At 38.4% G+C, this 27,356-nt stretch overlaps 1 protein-coding gene across 1 annotated transcript in view; it reads left to right on the top strand.

The window, feature by feature from the left end:
• The window catches only part of DNER (delta/notch like EGF repeat containing), a 140,095-nt gene that overhangs the window by 99,171 nt on the left and 13,568 nt on the right, over positions 1 to 27,356 (top strand). The window contains exons 7-10 of the mRNA XM_075417940.1: positions 853 to 966; positions 10,853 to 11,077; positions 23,157 to 23,279; positions 26,529 to 26,642. Coding sequence (XP_075274055.1) covers positions 853 to 966; positions 10,853 to 11,077; positions 23,157 to 23,279; positions 26,529 to 26,642 — 576 coding nt within the window. The remainder of the gene's footprint in view (positions 1 to 852; positions 967 to 10,852; positions 11,078 to 23,156; positions 23,280 to 26,528; positions 26,643 to 27,356) is intronic.

Raw genomic sequence — 27,356 nt, 5'->3', positions numbered from 1 at the left:
TTAAACATGCTTGTTATGGAAGCCATTTAAAATTTTGCGTAGGGTTCCTTTTGAAAAATAAAATGGCTCTGTGTATAGTTTCTTCTTCAGTCGTGCATCCAAGATAGTTTCTTGAGGTAAATAAAAATTAGGGAGGAGAATGTGTGGTATTTGTTAAGGAATTTGAGTTTGGAGTGTTTAATCATTTAGCTTGTATTTTGTAAGTTTGTTCATTTTTTTGGGATGTGTTATAGACATCAGACATATGGAACAAAGCAAACTTATGGTCAAATAGTACAGTACACACAATCTGTAGCTCGTGAACTTACGGGAGCTTATTTGGAAGAGTTTGCAATGTTGCTGAGCAGTTCTTCACAGCTCCCACTTAAAATAAACACTCTTTTTGAAGCCCAGAAGTAGGAACAAATGACAGTCATTCAGCATATGCACAAATAATTCGTGATGTCAAGTCTTGTTTAAAGGCTTGCTAAAGATCACTGAGTTGAGATCCAAGATGCGTTTGAAAACCATTCAAAAATTACTTCTTTTTTGGTTATGTGGGTGCTGATGAGGACCCAGCACCAACTGCCATTATGCTACTGCTGTCAGAATATTGCTGCTGGTAAAATACAATTGATATAATCGCTAGAATTCCACTATTTATTTATGTTTCTCCAGGGAAGTATAAGTTCTCATTAAAAATCTCATTTTTTATAAGAAATCAGAAGACTGTCCTGGATTCTGTTTCTTTCTTTGGTTAATTTTATTCAAGAAAACTAACGGTACTGTTTGAATGACCTAGTAATACCTAGTAATTTAGTGATAAAACCTAATTTTTGCTGTATTTTCTGAACATTGTGTGCTGTTTTGTAGGCTACACCGGAGAGCTGTGCCAGTCAGAGATTGATCATTGCATCCAGCAGCCATGCCGAAATGGAGGTACCTGCTCATCCAGCATCAGTGGATTCAGTTGTCAGTGCCCAGAAGGTAAACAGCAAAGACCTATCTAGTACCTCACACAAATCGGCGTTTTGTGGGCTGTAGTCTAAATTTTCCATTATATTTATATATATTTAAATATTTTTAAAATTGTGCCTGAGGCTGTAATTGTAAGCAGAAAAACACCCAGATGAGAAATCTTTGTATAATCAGCAATGGTGTATAGGGTATGGTAGGAGCTTAGTGTTTCAGTGTCTGTCTGGCACAGAAATGTTCCCTCATGCTCTGGCACCTGGTAGAAATCAGGCTCCAGCACTGTGAGAAAGGTGAACGTGAGGAGACTTCGGGTGTGGTCTGATCTTTGTGTTGGCCAGTAAATGTGTGAGAAAAGATGCCTCCCTTGTGGTATTTGCACTAAAATGTGGCTAAGAGCAATAATTCAAAACTACATGAATTCTTTCAATCCCCCCAAATTTTAGTTCATTCTCCTTTCTGTTTGGACATATTCCTTTCTCTACGTGAAAGCTTTTCAGTGATTCTCCTTGGTAAACACTGTAAACGTAACTATGTGAAATGAGGACACCGCCATGCATAAAGTGTATGCCTCTGTAAGGATTTGCTGACTGGAATGGCAGATGCCTAAATTGCTCATACAATAATTATCGGGAGTGAAAGCTCTCAATTATGAAGCCTCCTATTAGTTATTTATAATTAAGATTAGAACCCTGAACTAGTTATATTCCTGTTCTTACTGTTCTTACTTGATCTGTGGGTGTTGTTTTCATTCCACCAGCACCTCATGTTTGCTCTAAGGGTACAAATCTTTGCTAACTGCTCCGGTAATATATACTTGCTTATTAATGAAGATTATTTGTAATTTCTTTAGCCTGACTCGTTGCTTTTTTGGAGTGTTATGCCTTAATGAGTGACCCACTTAACAGCTGTGCTGAATCACAGACACTGACATTTTGACAGCAGTGCAGATCTTGCATTTGGAAGAATTTTGAAAATTGTTTGCCTTACAACTAGTAGCAATATTCAGTGAGAAAATTATTAGATGTTAGACTTCATGAAGAAGTTACTTGCGTTTTTCTTAGGAAATCTGTTCAAGGACCTTTCAGGATGCTTTGCAGTAAATGATTTTTCCAATAACAAATGCTTGGTAAAATAGCTACTGGGATTTTTGGCTGTTTTGGAACTGCCGTATTTGTTTCTGTGGGTGGTATACCTTAGCCTCTTGCTCTCGATGACCTGTTAGTGACTACGCTGACCAAACTCCTCTCCCACCGCCGCTTCAGATGCTGGCTGTGGGACAGGGCTGCTGGCCCCATCGCCCATCCTGCGCCCAGGGCGTGCCGCAGAGCTGCGGCTGCGGTGCGGTGCTGGCAGCGCAGCTCGTCAGTGCCCTGCTCAAAGGCCTTGGCTGCTGCGCGGGGCTGTGGCTGCCCTCCTGCTCGGGGAGCTCGTGCCAACGGCGATTAGCTGTGGCGGGGAGCGCTGCTGGCTGCCGGCTCGGCCTGGCCGGCAGGCCTGGGCACGGCCGCCATCAGCAAGGCTGCTCCTGCCAGAGGACCAGCCGGCTGCACCGCAGGCCTGTGCCATGCGGGGGGCCTGGGGCGCGGCGGAGGGAAGCCCTCCCTTCGCCTCCCTGCGGAGCCGCTCTCCCCAGGGAGAGGGATGGAGAGGTTACCCGACGGGCCCCTGCTTGGTGTGCAGCGCGCGTACCGATAGCAGCTTGGCTGCTGCCGGAGAACCGAGGTACTTGCGCTTCTCATCTCTCAGTTCTACTCGTGTTTGGCTACCTCTGTGTCATGCCACTTGGTCCTATAGCCTTGTGCCTGCTTTGTTTCGTGAATATTTATCTTCTGCTCCTTTCTTTGCTGCTGATCCATATTTGTGTTTGATAAGTTTCCAATTGTTTTTGCTGCGTGCTCTGCTATAGGTAGGCTTCTTTTGGCACAGTCACTGTACTGTCTTCGTCTTTAGGCTGTATGCTTTGCTCCTTTCCCTTCTGGGCACATTAGTGCCATTTTCTCAGTATTCTCGTATTTTTGTTTGTTGGCACTTCTATTCTTATGATGTGTCACAAACCTGCGCTCCTTTTCTGCTTGGAGATGTGGTTTTCTATGGTTTCTGGATTTACCTTAAAGATACAATGTACTTTTTGACCCTTCCAGAGGAAAGAAAATTGCTTCACAACTTGAAGGGGTACCTCTCTGCTCATAGGCTTTGTTGATAGGCAGACGTGCTTTTTGGGTCACCTGTCTGAAACTTTCTACGCAGTGTTGCCAGTTCTGATCTCCCAGTATCATTTCTGTGTTTCCAAGAGAAGCCATGTTACAGAGCGAGGATAGAACTGGGGGCAGAGCTGTTACTCTGACTGCTTATTTATATATCTGACATGCTTACATGGTATAAATGTTTTCAAAAAGCTCTCAGACAACACAAGAAAAAAAATCTACTGAAATACATTTACACCTCTTGTTAAAATCAGTTTTTGTACATTGACCTGTATTACTTCCAATGCAGAAAAAACCTTTAGAGGGCATAGAATCTTTCAGGAATGACTGTCTGGACTGCCCAGAGTTATTTATTCCCCCTAGAAAGAATAGTGTTGTATGCACCATATCTGATTCTCAGTTCCTCAGACATGAGAAAACCACTCTTAGGTTTGCGGGAGCAAAGGACATCTCTTGTGCATGGCTGCTCTTCTTGAGTGAGCCTGCGATAACTCAATAGCAGCCCAAAGGTTCTCCCTGCTCCCTAATGATAACCGTGGTTTCAAAGAGCAGATGCTTCCCGTGAAATTGCTTAGCTGTGCTTCCTACTCATGCCCTCACCATGAAGCAGGGAGAGCGCTGGTGCAGAAGTGGCACAGCCTGTTGGCAAGGGCCGGTGCTGTTGCTCCGGAGCAGCCTGACAGGCGTACCAGGCGATAAGGTCATGCTTTCCCATCTTGTTCTGGAAGATCTACAAATGCCAACGAGCTCGGGAATTCAGATATTTTGTGGAGGGAAAGAAAGGGTTGGTATAACAAAATAAATTGTCTAAATTTACTAATGACTGCCTTTCCCATGATTCTTCTTTTGAGGTATTATCCTCTCATAGAGGCATATTTTGAGAGCTTTTTTCTGTGTTATGAAGAGATTTGGTTATTTTTGTAAATACAACAAAGGACAGTTAATTGAAAATTGCAGATGCAGTAGCTGGCAGATTTGCTATTTTTAGCAAGTCCTTAAATTTTTCATTTAAAAAACCCTACAAAAACCCCACGATAGGTTTCTAATTTAAGTGAAGTCTCTCGCTTGGCTGCTGTTCTCCTGCTGCGCTTGATAGTAATTGCTTGTTGAGAAGAGACCTTGCTTTCTGTAGTGCTAATTCAGCACAGTGGGGTAAGGTAGCCGAAGAGCTTATACATGTGTAAGAAGTAAAAGACTGAAGATACAATGTGGCTAGGCAGAAAAGGATAAGAAAAGGTAGAAAGTATCACAAGGGGAAAAGAAAAAGGTGGCAGAAAAAGGAATGAGATGGAAACAATGAAGAATGATCTTGAGATCATGCATTTCTTTTACAAATGAGATCTGTGGTTCATGAAAGAAGCACGTGATAACTTACAGAAGGTGAGATTTGAGGCACTGAAAAAGCAGCCTAGATCAGATATGAACATTTCTTCATTATTCTTTAGACAATTTTACTGTCTTAAGAGTCCTTTAGTAAAGAAAATTCCTTTATGCTTGCGGATTCCACTTTCTGTGTGATGCATTGTAGATTTTAATGTCCAAAATACAACAGAAAATAAGCAGCTATCTGAAGTTACTGAGTCCCCTGTACTAAAGAGAAAATTGGATTTTATACTCAAACTGATAGTGAAGAAGCTTAAGCAATACTAAGGACTGAAGAATTTCTTCAAAATTTTGACTCAATCATTGTGAAAAGGTTGTTTGGGACGTTGTACTTACAATGGGGTAGGGATCTTTGATAATCTTCTTTAAAGTTTCATGATAACAAACATACATTTAGCAAATATTAATGTCAAATGATCATGCAAAGTAATTTGTAGACATTCTAAAAACCACACATAGTAAACATCTGTCAACCTGAGCATGGATATTTGAAATTTATGTTCAGAATGATTCCATAGATACCCATATCACTCGTAAATGTCTCCTCTGATTTTCTTCCACTCACTGTAATGTGTAAAATACCACTGCACTGACAGTAATATTAGTTCATTTTTTTGAGTTGATTGGGTTACTGCTTATCAATTTATGAACTTGTTTACTTCAATTTCTTTAAGTCACTGAGAAGTGTAAATTCCTAAAGCACTCTGAAGCAGAATTCAATATACAAATAATAATTAGAAACATAAAAAAAGCTGGTTGGAATAAGCAAATGTAATTGCAATAAATGTTTCAGTGATGGAGAAAATAGTTATCCTTACTTATGTAGTTGTTAAATTCATTAAAATATTTCTCAAAAGTTTAAAAAAAAAGAGTACGGAAGTTGTCTGATCATGTGGTAGGGAAATACAAGCCTCACTAATCTGTTCCTTACACATGCAAATTTTATAAAATTGATAGAATGAAAGACTTGGAATTTGTGTGCATATATATATATTTTACATATTTTAAACATTTGGAGAGCCTTTGTTAATTTTGCTCATAAGGTAATATTAAAATAAATCAATAGTGGAATGTGGTTTTGAACAAAGCCAGATAATACTGAGCAAAGCGCAGATCAGTTGTTATAACAAAGAACTGAACTTCTGTTGCAAGATATTTCTGAAGTTCTGTTGCATGCAATTTTAATGTTCTGAGGATGTGTACAGGTGAACTGCATTCAGTGTGACAGGAAAACATTAATCTTTGATAAAAATAGCAAGCATTTAAGTGGCCAATCACATGAAATTGGCTTGGATTCCTGAGATTTTGCTACTTCCTCTGTGCGGAGGTCACCTGCGCTGTCAGAAGTGGCAGAAACCTTTTCATTCAGATTAATATATTTTTTAAAAGTACTCATCAGCAGCAATGGATTTCATAGCTGTCCTGCAGAAGGAGATAGAAAGAAAACAATGTTATGATTAGGAGTTTAACATGTAGATTACTTGAAATTCACGTTTCAGGACTGCTTTTATTTTGCTATTGACAATTTGATTTGACTAGCTGCAGGTAACAACAGCTGGGCGACACACTGAACAGCAGTGCCCTGAAATACTTGCAGGTATTTCTGGACATACTGGAAAGCAGCAAATTTAAGAATGTTTTTATTGTGGTTTCTGTGGTTTAAAGAATAAAGAGTTTGACAGATATAGAAGATGCTAAGTTGTGATTCATACGTGTTGGTTTGCAGTAACAGCCAGAAAACATACGTTGTCACCGTGAATTTTAATTGACTGGGAGAACAGAAGTTGCTTGCCTAGATTAAGAACAGTTTAAGTTTCAAGGTCTTTTTCTGGGTTTCATTGTTCAGGTAAAAGCCGTTTTCTATATTATATCTTGCAGAAGCGATTCTAACTTCTTTAGGTTTACATACAATAAACCGATTTATTATCTTGATTCCAGGAAACTAGGTCACACAGCTGTTGCATATGGAAGATTTCCCAAGGTTACTGGTGATTAGAGAATGCAGAATTCTTCGTATTACCATAAGAGAATTTAATTTACTTGAAGAACATTTTGTTGTTAATTAAAAATTTTTACGGCTGTTTAGTTTCTGGTACTTTCTGCTAATCTAATGTTTTTACCTGGCATCTTTCCAAACTGCTTCTATTTTTAATAGACTTCTCCTTAATGCTTTAATGGGTTTAGCCTCTGTTTGTCTTCATCTGTTAAGATGTAGCTACGGTGAATTTCAATAGAAAACTTACAGCTAGTTTTTAGTGACTTCTTGTTTCCGTATGATGAGTATCCCTGCATGAAACAATTTTTATAGGGAAAATAAAAAATTGCCTATATTTCTCTTAATATTTATCCCTGTATTTGAAATCAGAAGATTTTGTAATCCCTAGTCCTAGCAATTCACAGACTTCGTTTTTCACATTTGTGTAATTCTTGGAATCAGGTCTAACATAACATTCAGGCAAGGTTGTTGTCTGCAGACTGTGTGAAAAGCAGTTGTACAGTATCTTCAGATAATGTTTAACTTCCTTGATTTGTACGTGACTCTCTTGCTTTCAGTAGCCTAGTAATTAAAATACCACCATGATGAGAAACCTGGCTTTTATCCAGAGCCTTTCTATCTCTGGAAACATTTTCTGATCTAGTTTCTGTCATTGCCCTGGAGGACTATAGCAATTTATGAAGAATATCACCTGACTTACTACTTTTATTCTTCTTGACAACCAGCCAAATGGTCTGATGTGTGTAAGCACAAATATTGTATTGTGTTTTTTAGGAGTATAAATCTTTTCTAATATTGACTTTCCCCTTTGCCTTCCGTGTTATTCCTTTGGTAAATTTTGTATTCAGATCTTTCAAATCACCAGTAGTCGCTACATTTCAGTCATGTCTCTGTTACACCAATAACAACCTAGATGCAGGGTTGGGGTTGTGTTAGCTGACTGAAAAACAATTCAGGGGATATTTACCTGCAGATAAATAATCCTGATTTTTTTTTTCCTACAGCATTATATTCTGCTTTCAATCAATGCACTGCTGAATTTGGTTTTTAAATTTATTATTTGCATTATTTGTTTTCAACAATTTTATTGATATGGACTTGAATGTACATTTAGAAGTGCCAGATTAATAGATCTTCAATTTAGATGTGTAACTACACTGCTTTGAGTATTTTCAGATATTTAACTCATACATAAGATTTAAACTTCCAGAATCAACTAAACACATTTCACAGTGCAGTCAAAGATAGCACAAGGGCAACATATTTTAGTGTATTTTAAACCTGCATATGTTCTTAAAGTGCTTTGTCACTTGAAACATTAGCCATCTGCCATAAGCCTCTCTTTGTAGGGAAGGTTATTGTAGAAGTTGTAGTGAAGCAGCATTAGTGTCATTGTGTGACCTCGGATCTCCTTGATCCTTTTTAATCCGGTTTCAGAGTTAGTGCAGAGATTTCACCAGACTTATTGGCTGATCTCCTCCTGGTCATAGTTAGAAGTCCTTGCAGATTCTTTTAAATCTGTCTGGGATGTTATGATAACAGTACAGACTATTTTAATTTGTCAGCAAACCATTGCTGGAATTAGATTCTCGATTTTAGGGTTTACGTTCTTTTCTGTTTCTGATGGTTATGCAGTTGTCTGCGGGAGGGACCTCTAATATAGGGTTCCACAGTATCTGTTTTCAAGCTCTCCCTCTTCAGCACTTTTGTCTGGTGGGCCTGATCAAGCCTGTGAAGCAATCCGAGCCGTAGGACAGCAAAATGGAGAGGACAGAAGGCTCTTGCCTGTTCTTTGCCTGTTGCCTGCCAGACCTACTTTTCTTTCCTGGTCTGTTGCTGAGTCACTTATGACTAAACTGTTAAAAGTTCAATCTGTAGGTTGTTTTTTTTTTCCAGTATCTTTTTTTTTTTTGTTAAATTGGATTAGTGTTTTTTTTTTTTTTTTTTTATTCCATAGGTCTGGTGTAAAATTTATGAACATATTAGGGAAATGTGGCTTTTTAAGTCATTTGTTCAGGACCTAATATTATGAGGATGCTCCTAAAATCCTGCTGTCTTCAGTGCCCAAGAATATCCTAATTTTGTCTGAAACTCACAGGGCAGTTGTGGCCATTCTGTCTTTTTCTTATTTACAATAATCCAAGTTTTGTTAATTCTGTGAGTAGATCCGTATAGTCCACTTTGTGTAGGTTACTCACCTATGTTTAATATCCATTCTCCCCTCTTTCTGATGTAGTTCACCACATTTTTGTGGATCTATAAAACATGGAGTGTGTCTCCTTGAGGAGACTCTTAGGATATTTAAAATGCTGGTCTTTTTATTTTGTGTGTGTGTGCTGGAAAGTTCAGCATCTTCAGGCTGATTATCTCAACCCTCACTCACTCCTCAAGCCTTGGGGCTCAGACAAGTTGACAGACAGTACTCACTAGATCTTTCTGACCCAGGTTTTCAACAAATCTAATCAATCAGGAGCAAACTGTAGAATTTTAATCTTTTAGTAAATGTTTGGAGTGTTTTTGTTATGCTTTAAAATGTAAATTAATCTATTTCTTATGCGCTTTTTGTCAGCAATGCCAACTCCTGACTTGCTACCCATGATTACAGGGCTAGAACTACAGTTAAAGAAAGTTACGGTTTAACTCACCTGAATGTGAATCTTGGATAATTAGAAAAGAAAGAAAATCAAAATGCCCTGAAAGTAACCCATCTGTCAAAATTAACTGAAAACTATTTCCTGATGAATTGTACCTTGCTTGAAATGTGGAATGACATTGTTTGTAACAAAAGTAGTTACTGAGTCAGTAAAAGATAATGAGATGCTGTAAAGTATGTACTGAATGTGGTATTTGGTCTAATTTTTGGTATTCCTTGTAAGCTTTATACAATATAGGGGTTCAGTTCTAATACATCAACTGCTTTTAACCTGGAAGTGAGACTTTATAGATACAAAGTAAGGCCAAAAATCTGCTTCATTCCATCAGATACAGAAGTAAGGCCAAAAATCTGCTTCATTCCATCAGGGGCAAGATCTCAATATTGAGTGTTAATCCCAAGTGTCGCCGGCCTTTGTTTGTTTTCATGCTCTGCGCTGCTGGCAGGCTGCTGTGTCACAGAGGCGTTGCCATCTTCATCAGGCTCTCACCATCAGACACATTTTGTGGTTTGCCTTTTTTTTTTTTCTTTTAATTTGATTTTATCTCTTTCTGATTAAATATTTTTGAAATCCTAGAATAATTTTTCATGCATTTACTGACTTTCTTTGGTGTGTGAAATGTTGCTACGATTTCCCGGGTCGCAGTGTCAATGTGGTCTGTTCTTCATCATTTAGGCTGGCACAACTGCAGTGGTTTACACTTTCTATTGGAGTAGATTGGTAAAGCTGGCTTGCTGGGTCTTGAGTGGAGTCTGACCTGATTTGCTGCCTAATTTCTCATTCCCGGTGATTAGTGTGTTTTAATTTTAAGAGCTGTTCTGCAATAGAAGATATTCCAGGGAATTTTGAGCCTGAAAAGTGGTGGTCTATATGAATGGACCACATACTCATCAAAAAATATTAGAGTTGAATGGAAAAGATAGTTTGCGTTTTTGTTTCGAGGGGTGCTAGAATTTGAATGTTCTTTTCTGACTTGCTTTCAGGTACAATAACCACACTTCACATTGCCATGTATGTGGTGTATGCGCATGTGATAAAAACTATGGTTAATATACTGCAATTTGTTCAAATGTTATTATTTTCTACATCTGATCAAAACAACTCCTTTGCAAGGATATCCTTTTCTTTATGTCTAATTTTTACATGGTGTTGCTTCAGTAAATCAATGTCTCTCCTGCTAGTAAGAAGTATGTTGTTATAAAAGGTAATCTTTTAAATTATTGAAGCTGAGGTAAGCTCACGTGCTGCTTTAGTGGTTCTTACTCTTAACAACCGCATTAATTGAACTGAAGTAAAGGTCAGTTTTGGCTTTTCTTTTTTTCCAGGCTAGTCTGCTTCTGTTCTTTAGAAAATGTCTTTTGCTTTTGTAGCCAGATACACTTCGTAAAGTGGATAAGCACTGTCAGATTCAACAAATATTTTTGCACTTCACTGCCTTAATCATATGATATTATGATTCTACCTGAAACATCTTATATCATACCAAGCTAATGGGTAAAATTAAAATTTAATATATATAGGAAGTCTGTATTTTTGTAATTTTCATAGAATAAAAAAATAGGAGTATAGATATGTCTGTAGCTTCATTTTAACTTGCTTTAGTTATTAGAATTTTATGCATACCAGAATGTTTACTTATCAAAACCATTTATTTCTTCTAGGGTTTTTAGGAACCTCTTGTGAAGACAAAATAGACCCTTGTGCATCCTCTCCCTGCCAAAACAATGGAACCTGTTATGCAGACAGACTTGCCTTTTCCTGCAGTTGTAGTCCTGGATTTACAGGACCTACATGTGCTCAGCTGATCGACTTCTGCGCTCTGAATCCTTGTGCACACGGCATTTGTCGCAGCGTTGGAACCAGCTACAAATGCCTCTGTATCCCTGGTTTGTACCAGTTACATGTTTTGTAAATCTTCTGATATTTTGTATGTAGATTCCAATATTTAATTTAAAATTACTTCATTTTTTCATTTCAGTATATAAAACACATTGAGCAGATGCTCTATGTGTTTAGAATAATGATAGGAATCTACACATTCCATGTGGAAAATCAAAAATTGCAGAGTGAGCACTGAAAATACCCACTGAGATCCATATGGCTTGGTTGATATCTACAGCTGTATTATAAAACTGTAGTCTGCAGGATAAATCTTTTTAAGGTGAGGTATCAGTGTCCCTGAAATTGCAAAATTTGACAGAGAGAATGGAAAATGTGACACTGATCATTTGGGAGAGAGTGGAAACAAGGTAACTGAACAGAGGTAGAGAAGGAAAAAAAAATAGGTTGCCCCAAAGGGTTTAGTTTGGCCATCCATGTTTCCATGAATTACCTCTTTTCAGACGTCCCAGTGGTACTGCTTGGGTGAGTATAGCTAGTGGACTCAGCTGGTAACTGTTTGACAATATGGCCTTACAGAGCGTGGTATCTGGCTTGCATTTTGCTTAGCTCTAGATTTTTTTCTTCATTGTACCAAAGTAAGAGAATATTGGGGTGCCTATAGCTCCCCTTATACATTTTAGCAATGATAATAGGTAAAGTAGCACTTAGAATGAATATCATGTGCTACTCATCTGCTACTGCTTAAGCACTTACAGAGTGAAAACCAATAATCTCTGTTTTCATTTGAATAATTTTGGCACTGTTTTTTGAAGTCTGTTTCTATAAAGCTATACACTTGAAAACTGCAGATGTTAAGGGGAAATAAATAAATTCCCAGTGTACATGGGATAAACTAAGGAGTTATACTGCATAGTTAGTAGCTCTACATATACATAACACTGTGATATGCATGTTGTTTTCTGAAGTTCCTTTCAGAGGAATACCTTCTCTCTGCTGCTTTGCCTTGCCTTGTGGGAAACCAGTCCCAGTTCTCCAGCTCTTTTCCCTTCCTTCTCAGTTAGCAGGATGTGCAGGCATCCTATGGATCACAGAAGTTTTGCCTGAAGCAGGCAAGCACTTCTATATAGAGGTGGTGAGTCTGAACATTAGTACGTGCCACATCCAGATATTTTGGTTTTTAGCCTGTGCATAGAAAGAAGACAGCTTCTTTCTCTTCCAGAAAGAAGTTTCTCCTTTTCTTCCCAACAAAGAAGCCCACAATCTGTTCCTGGAACACTTCAGATTAGGATAATGAGGCTTAGGACAAAAAGAAAGTAAAATAACTGTTTAATTTGACTTTCATGTATTATTGGCATTTTGAAGAAGAAAGACGTCACTGCTTTATGCTTCTGCTTCTTATGGCTTTAGAGCAAGGTGAAATGTAGAGAACTCTCCTATTTTCCTTGAAAGGAGTAAGCTTTTATCTAAGATTCTGTAGCCCATAAAACTGGTATCTCATCTGAAGAGAGGTCCCTGAAGACGCAAGAAGTACCAGCTAGTGTCTTTGTCTTGAACGGTATATTGAGTGCACACTTCAAAGTGTTGCTTTCAGTAACTGACGTGTACCATCTTCAAGAAGATTCCAGATGTGGAGACTAACGTTTGAAACGGCTTAAGGATGAAAGCACTCATCACTTTGTAGGAATAATGGATTGATTTTTGAAAATAAGCCATCACTCATTAAATCAATAAATATGGGAAGAACAGGTTTCAGCGTTATGAATACTTCATCACAAGGCTTTATGTTGCGTAGCAAGATTCTGACTGAGGTATGCTGTCCTGAGAGGAAGGCCACAACATCGCTGGGTCGTTTCATACTTTTGTTGCTGAAGTTTTCTTCTTGCAGTGTTTTGTTTTTAGGAATGAAGATACTTTTAGTAATAGGTTAGCCAACTGGCTGTATAGTACTTAGTGCAGTTACAGAGTCTGTGCATATGTAATACGATTATCCTGATCCAGAGTATGATGTAATAGTGAAGTATGTTTTGACTAAATTTTGTAAAGCCTATTGAAAAAAAGGTAATTTTTGGAATTCAGTTCAGTGAGCATTCCTAACTTTTCTAGAGTGTCTAGTTTTCTTCCATGGATTCTGAAAGGTCTGAATTTAACTGGTACAGAAAACACGAACCTTCTGTGCATTTTGTGTTGAGTTGTTTCTCCGCCAGAATGGATTCTTTTATTTTTGGCTATGGGAAGTTTGTAATGAAATCTACTAATGCAGCATTTTTAGAAGGTGTCAGAATTAATCACTGCTATTTAGAGACACAGAAAGGACCATCAGAAGTTGTTTCTGGAGAGGTACTCACAAATGAACAGAAGCTTGTGGAAATTTGTAGATGGGATTTGACAGATTTGTAATTAAATTACAATCTTTTTTATAAAGGAGAAAAATATGAAACTGAAATGCAGACAATATCATAGTAGTGTCATCTCATAATTCATTTGCTGTCCAGCAGATGTGAATTTATACATACAGAATTATGGGAATCTCATGTAAGAGCTTTAACCATTGAGACGTATTAACTTATTTAACAACAACAACAAAAGCCTCCATTTTATGGACAGTTTTTCAGGAAGCATCCTCAGTTGTTCTGCTTGCAACTTTTCAGAAACCATAGGGTAGGTAGATTTTTGTGGCGAGATAGGTCCAGATGTTTAAGTGACCTCAAATGTTTTCAGCTCAGATGTTTCTATGAACGGTGTGGGCATTTTTCATCTGAAGAATGGCGTTATGTGATGCAGTAGAGTATTTCCTAATGTGTGGTTTGTTTTATGTATTTCAGGAGGTGAAGATGATAATTCTTTCATTACAAATTTTCAGTCTTCCTTTTTGAAGTGTTTAATTGCTTTGCTGTTCCGTTTGCATAATAGAGGAATCTTTAGAGAAAAGGATTGTGTATTGAGATGAAGAGCAACAGGCCTAATCATATATAAATAGAGCTAGCATATCCTGTCTCATTGAGAGCAAAAACTAGAATTCATATCAGTTGATAATTAGTTCCATATCTGACAAAATATCTTTTTGTTTGCAGGTAGTTGAAATTGCCAGGTGCTGTTTTCCTAAATTCATTTTTAGAATGGAGAATTTAATAGTTTAATATTTACTGCTTCATTTGGATATTCGTCTCCTCACCCAGCCCCCAGAAGGACTAGATAACAGAGGGAGTGAACAGGAAAAAAAGGTTTGATGTTAAAAAAAAAAAAAAAATCCAGAAAGACAGGGAAAAGAAGCACTCAGCAGCTAGGATGGGTTACTTGGCAACAGCAACCTATTCCTTGATTGGCTAGAGAGTATTTTAACTTGTTTGGATTCATAACAGAAAGCTGCTGTTTTTCTGGTTATTGAATAGTAGAAGCAGTTAGGGCACGGTCAAGAAAAATCTCTACAGAGGGTGGAGAAGCTGTTGAGATGAGGAGCTGCCGAACCCTGGAGAACAAGGAAAGTGATCAAAATATATCAATGTGTTTTGATCTTTAAGTGGGTTTTAATATATGACTGAAACCACAGTTGACTGAAAAAAACAGAGATTGATGAAGAGCATTTTTAAGACTATCAGTATGCTCTGGGAAGTTTTGAAAAGAACAGGATTCAAACGCTTTGAATTGTAGAAATCAAAACACAAGAAGAGATATTCTACCTTTGTATAAGTGATGGGAAGATAAAGTCAAGTCAACAGAAACATGAATTTCCCAATTAGTATAAAAAAATTTTCTTCTAAATTTCTGTTAAAAAAAAAAGGGATCCTATTTCTGAACTAGAGGATTAGGAGCTGACCAGCGCTAGTGCCCCTTCCTAAGTCGTCCATGGTAGGAAAAACTAGACATTTCTTTTCCAAGTAAACCAGGGAAGTTCTAATCTTCTTCGGCATGTTCTTTGCCTGTGGGTCAAGCAACAAAAAGCTAGTTAAATATTCTTCAACAAATAAAAGCTTTTTTCCTGAAATTTGTCACCTAAACCTGATTTGAAGTTGTTGGTTAGGTTTGTTCAAATTAATCCTGTGTCTCTCAGGACTTAAAAGTAGTGTCAGACCTCTCATGTTATGGAAAATTATTTTTGTTTTAATAATATTTATGCATTTAAAAGTTAGCCAGATGAGAAGCCATAGAGGTTGCATCCAAGATCATATATGGCACTTCTTCAGTTGAACTCATTTGTGTTGGTCCATGTGTGAAATTTAACAGGAAGTATTTTTTAAAAAAATTTCTTTTTTCCAAACCTTTCCTAGACTGCTGTAAACTTCACTGTAAAATGACAGATTGTTTTAGGAGGAATTCCCTCTACAAATAGCATTACTTGTTTTATATAGAAGTGCAACTAAATGCCAAATTATTTGAGTTTGTCATTAATTTGTCAATAATTAAAAAACTCGGATAACTCATTTCAAAAGATCATTGAAGAACTGCACCTAAGTGGTAGCAAGATAGAAATAGTCAGAATCATTTGTTACCTTCTTTTATGCCTTTTCATTGTTATGAACATACCATTATGGTTTTTCTTCCTTTTTTTAAGTCATAGCAGCAGAATTTGAACCAGAGATTTTCCCCATGAGTTAAAGGGATAGTAGATAAATGGAAGTTAACTTCTGTGTAGATCAGCATTTAGGAGGGATCATAACACACTTTGCAAGTGGTTTGCATAATTATTGCATGTAAGGCAGATAAGAGCGATTAAACTTGAGGATTCCTAGGTTGAAATTTAGAAAAAAAAACCCAACAAAAAAATAAAGTAATGACTATAGAGCATGCCCTAACACATTTTTGGTACCTCTGTCAAAAAGCAGTTTGATAAAGTGGATGAGTTATGTCTCTGGTATATTAAAAAGCTGGATTCTATTTACAGTTTTGCCTGCAGGGACTTTGATGGTCTCTGCTACATTACTTGTAAAGTGCATGAATGAAATTTGTGTGCAGTTTAGCAGCATTATGAAGGCTTGATAAGAAACCCGCTGAACTACATAAAGATATTACGATACATCAGTAGGAAAGGGGTGATCTCTGCCTCTTGACCCTGAGGCTTTCTGGCTTGCAGGCTCTCAGCATCGGTGTGCCAGCTCCCAGACTACTGACTTCTTTGCGCAGAAGTCTCACTTTCAGGCACGTGCCTGAATTCCTGTACATTATTTTTTTAGATATAGTGATGGTAAGTCTATTAAATGACAATTTAGGACTCTCTTCTATATTGGTTATATGGTATATCTGAAACATACTGTTTTAAAAACTTTAGAACCTGTCACTCATTTTTTATGTTCAGCTCTAGGGTGCCATGTTCTTTTTTCTTTTGGGGGAGGGGTATTTGACAGAGGATATAATTTTGCATTACAGAAGGAAAGCGCTGCAGAGTTTTGCTTCTATGTGTGACCTGAATGCCATCCTTCCTTTATGCACTGTTTCTACTAGCAGGCATAGTGTCAGCTGGATTTTCATCTGTGTTTCTTCTGCCTCAAAAAAATTAAACACGACAGGAATTTTAAACAGTTCCAATTAGCCCAAGGTCTGTGAAAGTCTCCTTGCTCGGTAGGCAGTTTGGTTTCCATCCATTTTTGGCCAGTGTACAGATCTGAAGAATGATAAATGATAGTTATTATACTTGCATATCTGCACAATTTGCAGAACATGCACAACCAGGAATTGACTACTAAGGTTTTTTGTGTGTTGGCTTTCATTGTGGGCATCATTGTGGATAACCTACATCATCTAATAGCTTGTATAGAAAAGCTAATTTGTAAAAGTTTACTTGTAAAGCAGTCTAATACTTTTGAATGTTCCCATTTCCAGAATGGGGGGAAAATGTGTAAGATATTTCTAAGTTGAATATACTTCTTTTTCAAATGTCCGCAGAGAGGGCTGTGTGGAATTCACAAGCGTATGCAACCATACCTGCTTTGTACTGTGTGTGTGATTTTTTCAATTGCACATGAAACTTTACCTTTAAATCTTTAATTATATGCTTATGCCCCCCAATTATTAATACTTATCACCTGGCCCTTTACAGGTAACAAAGTAATACCCAGTGTTTGGACATTAGGTTCATAGTTTGTCTCCTGTGTTTTCACACTTACCGTATGTTAAAGAACTAGCCCTTGTAAAAATTCTTGTGCTCAATTGTTGGATTTCTCATCTAGAACCTGGTTTGTGAAACCAGTGGGAACCTGTTGTGTCTGTTCATAGAACATTTATTTAGTCCCTGAATCCCAAAGCAGTTTCTTCCTCCTCTTAAACCTTTTTTCATTTTATACTCCATTATTTTAATAGAGCTGCTGTTATTAATTTCAAATGTAAATATTTAATATACTAATTTTAATTTTTTCTGGCCCAAAGCAAAGAAATCTGTCTACAAATTGAATAACTTAATGTTGCAGCAGAGCTTTACATTTAGCTTTCTTAAAGACCTAGGGGTATGGAGTTTGAAACTGCAAAGCACATGTACAGACATTAACACCTGCCCTCTACTTTGTAAAGATACACGATAGCACATGTAGAACATTGCAGGGGAGGGAGAGAGAAGGGTCAGAAACAATTCCACAGGGTAGGAAGAGTGGTGGCAACTTCAGCAGTAGCACCATGGAGCATGTTTCCTCTGCACTTGATTTTTTTGGTCATGTAGCTTAACAGATGGTTATAGGAGCACAGGTTTTATCTTGGGGCCTATGCAGAGGGAAGTGCAATATCTGTCTGCAGCAGTAGCAATTGTTCTTTCTGTCTTTTCCCTTCCCGCATTTTGGAACTGGGGTAGGAAATGCAAGGTCTGGCAGAAGTGACTTTAGGTTAGTTCCAGTTCCAGACTGTCTGTGAGCCCTTTATTGCTTCTGTTTCCTCATCTTGTTTCCCCTTCTACATTAAGACAACCCTTCATGCAATCTGGCCATGGCTGGTAAGAGTGCCATCCTACCTTCCTGCCATCTGGAGCATGTCTTCTCTCTTTCTCTGATTTAATTGCTATATAAAGTCTGCTAATGCAGACTTTAAATGAACACATTTATTTCTTGACTATATAACATGTAACTCTCTGTTAGTGAGTGGCCATATATATATATATATATATGTATATAAACGATGCTGTTCCCTGCAAAATGGAGCTCTCTTGCACTGTATCCCATTAGGCCTTCCCATAAAGATGGGATTTTTGTCCTGCTGCCTTGATTTGCTGAAGTGTTGTGTGGATAAGCCCAGGGAATCACTGTTGAGGAGCTAGTGTCTAAGAAAGCCTCAAAAGCTTTCAACTTTGTTCTTTATTGATCTATAAAGGGAAAGCAAGCCTCTCCCTCTCTCTTTTGTTAACCTGATAGTGCAGATATTCTCAAGAGGTTGCACTGCTGTATCATTTGCTCTGTCTACTGCACCCAAAGGCTTTGACAAAACCCATGTCTTCTCCTCACCAGCCTGCGTGACACAGATTATGTGCTCCCTCTCACGTTTGCTCCTTTTGCTGTTTTTAATACAGCCATGTGCAGACAGTGCACCTCGGCATGTAGCTGTCTGAAGGCCATGCCAGAGAGCATCAGGCAAACATCCTGGCCTCTTCAAGGCAGCCTCCCCTTTGCTTAAGAAAGAGAAAGAAGGATTTGGGAATCCAGAGGAGAGTGGCAACAGATCTCTTTATGCCTTTGTACAGACAAGTAGCAGAGGGACAGTCATGTAGAGGGAGAAGAGACAACATATGGACATCTTTATTTTAAGGTTCTCTTTTAGGTTCCTTGTCCATTCCCCAGCCTCTGAAGAGAGCACAGCAGAATGGGACCATCACTGGCAAGTTCTGCTTGAGTTCATGAAGGTGCTGTTATTGAAGGCACAGCCAACGTCTAGGGACCTGGAAAAAGAAGAGTTTCATAATATTCGTTGCCCTTTTTGAAGATGCAATGCCCAATATGTTTTTTTTCCCTGCTGAGGGCACAGCAGCTGGAGAAGCAATGTTAATGTAGGTATTGTTTCTTTCTTTCTGAATGTGTCCACAGAAATGTTATACACCACAAAAGATGCAAATAGCGGTATTTGGCACTGCTTGCGAATGTAAAAGCAGCAGACTCGTAGTGTTACTAGAAAGAGAGGAAGCAACTGTACTAGAATCTGCTATTCTGAAGTTATCTATGAAAAATCCTCCTGTTTCAATCGAAATTCTTTAATAAAAATATAGAAATTATTTGTATAGTCTTTTTGAAGACATATGTGTGGATTCAGTAGAACGCGTGGTTTGTGTATCAGTCTCGTTCCCAAGCAGTCACACCAAGAGCAGCTCTTGTCAGGAGCGCGCCGGCGCCTCTGGGCCCCGCAGCCACAGCACGCCCTGCCCTGCCCTGCCCCGGGGTGCCCGCTCTCCCCATCCCACCAGGCCGAGGATGCTGCTGGCACTGGGGTGAGGACGAGGAGGGCGAGAGCGTGCGTGGGCGAGATCTCTCATGGAGACAGAAAATACCTTCCCCTCGGCGTGGGCAGCGCCTGGCAGCGTGGGCTGGCTTAGTGCTCAGGAAGTGATGTGATGGCTCGTACTGATTTGGGAAACCGGACAACTATTCAGCCACAAAATTCCCTCTGTTCCCTTTGAAAGGTGAGAAGTGGAAAACATCTTTTTGGAAAATATCTAATTACATCTGTGTTCAGCACAGGGAATTTCCCTTATGTTTTTCTTTTCAGTTTTCTGGTTTTGGTGGTTTGTATGTTGGCTACAGATGTCACGACATAAGGATACTTCCCTTCATCATAAGCTAAATAAACTTCATCGTAGGCTAATGAGAAAACTCATAACATTTAGCATAATTCATTCTGTATTGTCTGGCTAGCAGCTTTGGAGAAAGAGTTTCTGAAATGTTTCTTAATAAGCTATTAGTCCAGCTATTTACTATGAAAAGGTAATTTTATGCAGAACCAAATGGGTATATTGCATATACATCTTGTGTAGTACTAACATGTTGTATCTTTATACAGTTTTCTTTTGAATTATCCATAATAGGGAGTGGGAAGGTGGATGGAAATGGTGTCTGGACGTGACATTTGTTGTCTTTTCTATGGTTCTGTGAGAATTTGGGGAAAAATTTACACCAGGAGAGTGAATATAGATTACCACTTACTTAGATGGGAATCTGCCCCTCTCTTTGGTTCTTTGTTCAGGAAAGTTACCCTCTTTTCATGGCTATAAGTTTTGCTACTGACTTATTATTAATTTATTATTAAGATTATCTGAAGAAGTAAAGTCACACTGCAGAATCTACACTTTGTATTTTAGACCTTTTCCTTGGCATCCTTATTGATGCCCATTGCATCTTTATTCCTTGTATGCTCATTCACTAATTGCTTTTATAGCTATATATAATGAGTAAATCAAGATTTTAAAAAGCATATAAACACTGTTTCAGTGCATGGTATTATATTATATTATAGATTACAAGTACATATTCATGGCATTACATCACACTAACAGGAGGTCGAGGGGAGCAGAATCATAGAATGCTTTAGGTTGGAAGGGACCTTTCGAGATCATCTAGTCCAACCCCCGTAGAGTGAGTAGGGACATCTTCAACTGAATCAGGTTGCTCAGAGCCCTGTCCAACCTGACCTTGAATGTTTCCAGGGATGGGGCATTGACCACCTCTCTGGACAACCTGTGCCAGTGTTTCACCACCCTCGTAAAAAGTTTCATCCTTATATCCAGTCTAAATCTACACTCTTTTAGTTTAAAACCATTACTCTTTGTGCTGTCACAACAGGCCTTGCTAAAAATCTTGTCCCCATCTTTCCTATAGACTCCCTTTAAGTACTGGAAGGCTGCTGTAAGGTCTCCCCGGAGCCTTCTCTTCTCCAGGCTGAACAGCCCCAACTCTCTCAGCCTTTCCTCACAGGAGAGGTGCTCCAGCCCTCTGATTGTTTTTGTGGCCTTCTCTGGCCCCGCTTCAACAGGGGAGTCTGTCCTGTGCTGAGGGCTCCAGAGCTGGATGGAGGACTGCAGGTGGGCTCTCACCAGAACAGAGCAGAGGGGCAGAATCACCTATATTGGCTATGATTAGACAAGGTTAAATGTTTAACTGATTTAACCAAAATTAATCCATGGTAGGGGTGTGGGAAGAGTGTCCTTATGTACTGTTAACATAGCATGACAGATCTTCTTTCTATGACTTTTCTTTGTGAAACAATGTTTTTAATATGAAAGCTTATTTGAAACTGCCTTTTTTTCATGTGTAATATAGACCTTCATCAGAATGACATTTCAAGAACATTGAGCAAAGTTGACAAATAGAGGCAAGTTTTTGTTTAAAACAAATAAAAAAATTCCTAGGCTACATTGTTTTCAGTACCAAGCAAATATGATAAAATAACAACCCAACATGACAAAGAGTGCAGCAGCCAGTGTGTACAAAGTGTCTCTGGCATTACTCTGTGGACAACAGTATGGGCTAGAATTTCTATCCTCACCTTACTCTGGATGGGTAAAGAAGAGATGGTGCTATGGTTTTATGAAGCCAAACCATTTACTAAAACAGCCAAAGCACTAATTTGTGTTAATTAGTCAATTCAGGTGATGTTAACTACGTGGCCTTTGGTTTGCTTTAGAGGGAGGCAGGCTGTGTGATGCCCCAAGTCAGATGGTAGGACTTTCAGTTACTAGCAGCACGTAGCTAACAGTTGAAGAGATGTAGAAAATGCAAAAATCTGGTCACTCAATTATTTGCTGTAATTTCCAGGAAAGGGGTAAAAATTATGAAAGATGCATGTTTTAGTAGAAATATTTGTACTATTTCTATTTGTACTTTCAAAAAGATGAGAACATGTTCTGTTTAATCTATTAAATTCTGAACCTTCCCCTAAAGGTAATTTGGCTAATTATGAAGTGCTCCCTGCACCCCCAAAGAGGGGAAAAAACTATTTAGAAATACTCGAGCAAATTTTTTGCATTGGTCAAACACACTAGCAGCTTTGCAGTTCTTCTGCACTAATGCCTGTCTGTCAGGGAGAAAGCAGTGTTTATGTTGCACTTAAATGCATTATTTGTACTTCTAAGCATTATGACTGATCTATTTTTTTTGTTGTTGATTTATCAATTGCCTGTAAATTTAGACATTGTTTCTTGGAGTTGGAAAGCCCCTACCTTAAGAAAGAAAGAAAAAAAGAAAGAAAGAAAGAAATAAAGTAACAAGAAAGAAGAGAGCAAGCTTTTCATTAAACAAAAGTATAACCTGGGTCTGTCGAAGAGGAATTAAATAAGCTTCTTGTTATCAAATATAATAGTCTTCAAAATGACCATGCTTATGATTCTTCCTATTTAATATCAAGTAACAAATATTATTAGGCAAACATGTTTTAGCATTACAGCTAGTTTATTTCCTCTGTTACACTATACTAATTAACACTGTTACTTAATATGAGTAGGTACTACTTTGACCTGATACACTATGTCTAGAAAGTCATTTCAACTATGTTAAGATTAATTACCATATGGCATGCTAAATAACGGGAAAAGTGCTATTTCAAGTGGATTAACTCCTTATTTCTTACCTCATGATACAAATGACTCAGTGGGCATTAACAGCTCTCGCAGCTTTTCTGTGCTCCTACTTTCTGTGTCTGCGTAACCAGACCACAATACCTGCCTACAGCTTGGGAATGCTCTGAAAAATAAAGTATCTTAATGCTTCTACAGTGTTTTGACATTGTACAGCATTAAAGTTAAAACATATTGGCATTCTAACTACTGTTACGCAATTATCACCACTTTGATGAAAAGTGGCTTTGACGCAAGGATCCAAGAAATCTAGGAGGTACGTCGATATTCGTTTATTCCTTTTTACAGTCAGAGTGCGGGTGTGCATGCTGGTCCCAGCAGCCTTGGTCACCAGCCTCCGTGTTTACAGCCTCGTGGTAGTTTTGTCGCAGGGGCAGCGGCTGGGGCTTCTCTCAGAACATTGTGCTTCCAGGATTTTTTTTTGGTAATTTTCACATGGGGAGCAGATGTCCTCAAAATCAGTGTCTTAACATGTATCTGTCTGCACAGTATATCTCAATTAGCAAGCATCTGCCCACCGGCTATAGTTACCTAGTTGTTAATTTGTGCTGGGAAGTGTTTCATAGCTGGTTTTGTTTCCTCTTTGTGTGATTTAGGTTACCACGGTCTTTACTGTGAAGAGGAATACAACGAGTGCCTTTCTGCACCCTGCCAGAACGGAGCCACCTGCAGAGACCTCGTCAACAGCTATGAGTGCGTGTGCCTTGCTGAATATGAAGGTGGGTGGGGTTTCCCTCTTGTGTTTTGAACTGGTCTCTGTGTTTTTTATGGTAGGTTCTGTTACAAACAGAGATACACAATATCCTCCACTGAGCAGAAATAAATCCCACATCTACAACTAACAGAAAAAAACTTCAATGTAGATCCTGATCCCATAATCTTTATTCAAATGAGTAGTTCAGATTTAGCTGGTCTATGAAAAATGTATGTCCTTGTCTGGGGACAAATGGCTTCTCTCTGTTCTTCTTAGGTGTACTTTTTTCTGCTGTTTTTAAGATATGTTAGAAAGTTATGGGTTTTTAAAAGAAAACATAACTGTTAAATAAATTCTTTCATCAGATATTGTTAGGAGCCATTACATGGAGGGCTTTCCAAATTATTTTATTTTCTCCAGTGAAGTGAGTTAAAAATATAGTAATAAAAGATTAGTATTTGAATCAGATTAGCACAAAGGAGTAAAAATGAAAGTTTTATGTTGATTGTTCATTTAGAAGACTGTAAAGCCCAGAGGCAGTAGTAGGTCTGTGACTGCTTTCCTGTGTTGGTGGCAGCTATCCCTAGATATGTTCGAATGGAGTTGGTCTTTGGCATTTCTTAATTAATTTATAAAATAGAGCAGACAAGTATGTGTTTTGCTATACAAAATCTTTTATCTTGCAGTAGATTTCAGCTTTACCCAGAGCAGCACATGTCAGCTCTCTGTGATGTGTTCCTCTGTGGAGGGCTAAAATGATACTTTTTTTGTGTATTCTGTTTCCGAATCGTACGGTGAGAACATTTTAAATGTAATTTGGTATGTTATTACTATTAAAAATATATATATATATATTTTGCACAGAATAATTCTTTTAAAGAACGTTACCCCAGCATTTTCTCACTGAGAGTATCAGTCCTTATCTGTGTTGATAAGTAATGCTCACTTAACAGCTGCTTGTGGCTAAATATGTATTTCATGCTGGCAATTGCACTGCTCTTTGATAATAGATACAGAATTTATCATTTTAGAGTCTTAGTGAGCAAATGGCCCTCAGCTTTTTGTGACAGTTTAAAGAGCACTTAACCGTAATGTTATGCCTCCGTTCTGTGCTCAGCCGACCCCTATGTGCAGCTGGAAGCACTGTGTGCGCAGCACGTCGTGCTTCAGGTGAGAGCAGGGGACCTGGGCCTGTGAGCGGCTTTTGCCAGCTACTGAGCTTTCTTCATTCCCATACTTAAGGTTTTCAGTGACGCTAATGAGTAGAGCTGGGCTTAAGATACTACGTGGGCCATTAGAGGCCTTGGTTTTACCACCCCTGAGCTCTCCTCCTGCCCCGTACCCGTACCCGCTGCCCTCCTGCCTGCGCTCCCTGGCTGGCACAGACAGGGCTGTCGCCAGCGTCTGCCTGGGGCTGCTGGCTCTGCTGCCTGCTGTGGCTTGGCTGCAGGATGCTCGGGCTGGAGCGCTCTGCCTTTTTGCTGCTGGCAGACTCGCCAAATGGTTTCAGCAGGTCTGTAGCAAGTGAGTACATGTGTGTGTGATGTATATATATTAAAAAATATTTTAAATAAATTACTTTTATGTAATTTTTTAATTATGACTATTAACTTGAGATGGTTGGTATTTATAACTCGCATAAGTTTGCATTGCTGTATATAACTGCAGTGTTGAACACTAGAGAACTATGTTCATTCCTTCTAATCATTCAATCATTCAATAAATTTGCTTGTGTACGTGCATCTGATATATGATGTGTCCAATTTCTTCCTTTTTTGTATTGATTTTTCTTTCTCATTTTCTTTTCTCTAAAGACTCTATTTTCTTGTTAATTTTACTTCTGTCTAGTTCTACATCTCAAACTTGCCAAATTCAAATTCACAGACTGCCCAGTTCCAGTGCAATACAATCAATATTCATGAAAGAGGTTGGGAAGGAATAAAGCAGGATCAGCTGCGTGTCCGCTTTCCATATGTATTTGTCTGGCCTCTACAAGTCCTCCATCATTGTGGGTTCTGTAATCTTCACAAGCAACAGAATTCCTTCGCTGTCGTTCACTGTCTCATGATTAGAAACATTTTCCTGATGCCCAAGCTGTACTGCAGTTTTTATACATAATAAACAATATGAGTTTATGCTTCGACTGACTATGCACCTTTACAGTTTGCAGGACTGTAACGATTTAGAAACATGAACCACCTTTAAAAGTGAAAGATGTGTTTGTAATTTGTAAGTGTTATCACACGGAAGCATTCGGAAGCCTGTTCTGCCCTTCAGTTTGCTGAAATTCTCGTCAAAAGTATAAGAATGGGAAAACTTGAAGATAATTAGGATTTTAGCTAAGTGGTCACTTTGGATTCATTCCCAAGTGAAGAATGGTAATAAGATCTAGATTTAGACTTAAAACTTACATTAATGGATAAATTTAAGCAGGTATTTTAAATGCAAGCTAATTTCACTCTAGCAGATACATTATAAAGTCCCACAAATCATTCATTATTCACATGTGTACATTTATTTTTTTTGTGTGTTTCATGCCATCCATGCACTAATTAGATCTTCCATGTATTGATGTTTTCTAGTTTTATCAGATCAGAGAAAATGATGCAGGTAGCAGTGGCAGCAGAGCCTCTCTCCCCATCCTAGGTGGGAATCTGCTGTGCTTTACGTTCTGTATGCCAGATAGGTCTTGCACTGCCTTCTGCAAGGCAAAGCTGCTGAATTCACATAGCCTACACCTGAGAATGAGGGATCAACAGTAGAGGCCTGAAGCTGAGCAACCCAATTATTTACTTCTAACTATACATTTGAATAAATTAATTTCTCTTATTTATACTACTCAGTTTCCTGCCAAAGTCAATGAGAGGCATCCGAATGCTTATGTATGTTATTAAAGAAGTCATTACATAAAATGATTACTGAAGGCAATTATTGTTTACTTTTTACTGAAGAATATTAGATAGCTGATCGGATTATACTTTATTATACCACTGGTTTTTCATCGAAACTCCACCAGTTCTTGTTAGCAGAAATTGCCTTACCTCTCCTGTCCCAAAGCCTCAGTGGGTGGGAAGAGCGAAGAAGAGGCATGTATGTGACAGCTTAGCCACCACAAATTATATGGCGTTAGTCTTGTGGGCATTAGCCAAACAGGACAGCTTTGGAAGCTGCGTATCCTTGTGCTCATCTGGGCGAGGTTAAATTATTGCATGTACTAATTTCATGCTGTCAGTACTGGTCATGTTAACGGCAGTTACTAATGTTACCTTTTCAGGAAGGCACTGTGAATTATACAAAGATCCTTGTGTTAACATCAACTGTCAGAACGGCGGCACTTGTGACAGCGAAGGTCTAAATGCTACGTGTATTTGTGCACCTGGATATGCAGGCAAGTAATTTGTACGTTACACAGAACATCTAGTTGTCAGCATTCACTTTGTCCAAAAGAAGACAAATACCAAGTAAGACTATGTCTCTTTAAGGAAATAAATTAATCTGGACTTTGCTAAATTGTAATGAGTCTAGTGAGAATGAAAAATTAACGATATTACTTGCAACTGCTTTGAACTTCAAAAATTCTGTGTCAAAAAGTGCCTGTTACTGAAGAGACTTCACTGAGCTAACAGCTATTTAACGTGCCTTATGACCTTACTGCTTGAGACTAGATTGCATTTTGAAAGCAACATTTTGAAGACTTCCAGGTAAGCCAATATGCTAATTGGATGCTGTTGAAACTGGAAAATGTTTTAGCATTGACCTTAGTTACTGCGAGCTGAAGAAACAGCTCATTCAGTTACCTGAATATGCAATTGCTAAAAGCCCTACAGTGCGTGTTATGAATCGATTTACACTTTTAGAGTAATGGTAAGAGCCCATTTAATCCCTTGGCCTTGTATTTAAACTGACATGATTGGTGTAATCCAAATACCTGCTGTCAAGATAATTTACAGCCTGATGCTCGCTTAGTCAGGTAAGGTAACATCCAGTGCGATAGTGATAGATAAACTCATTCAGAGCTGTTTTGTAGATCAAATGGTGCTTTTTGATCTGTGCTAATTAAAGGGTATTTTTTGGAAAAGACTGAGCTTTCCATTGTAAAATG

The sequence above is a fragment of the Opisthocomus hoazin genome, chromosome 4 (assembly GCF_030867145.1).
Source record: "Opisthocomus hoazin isolate bOpiHoa1 chromosome 4, bOpiHoa1.hap1, whole genome shotgun sequence".
Classification (NCBI taxonomy): Eukaryota; Metazoa; Chordata; class Aves; order Opisthocomiformes; family Opisthocomidae; genus Opisthocomus; species Opisthocomus hoazin.
The sequence above is the reverse complement of the archived record's forward strand: the minus strand, read 5'-3'. Positions and strand labels throughout refer to the sequence as shown.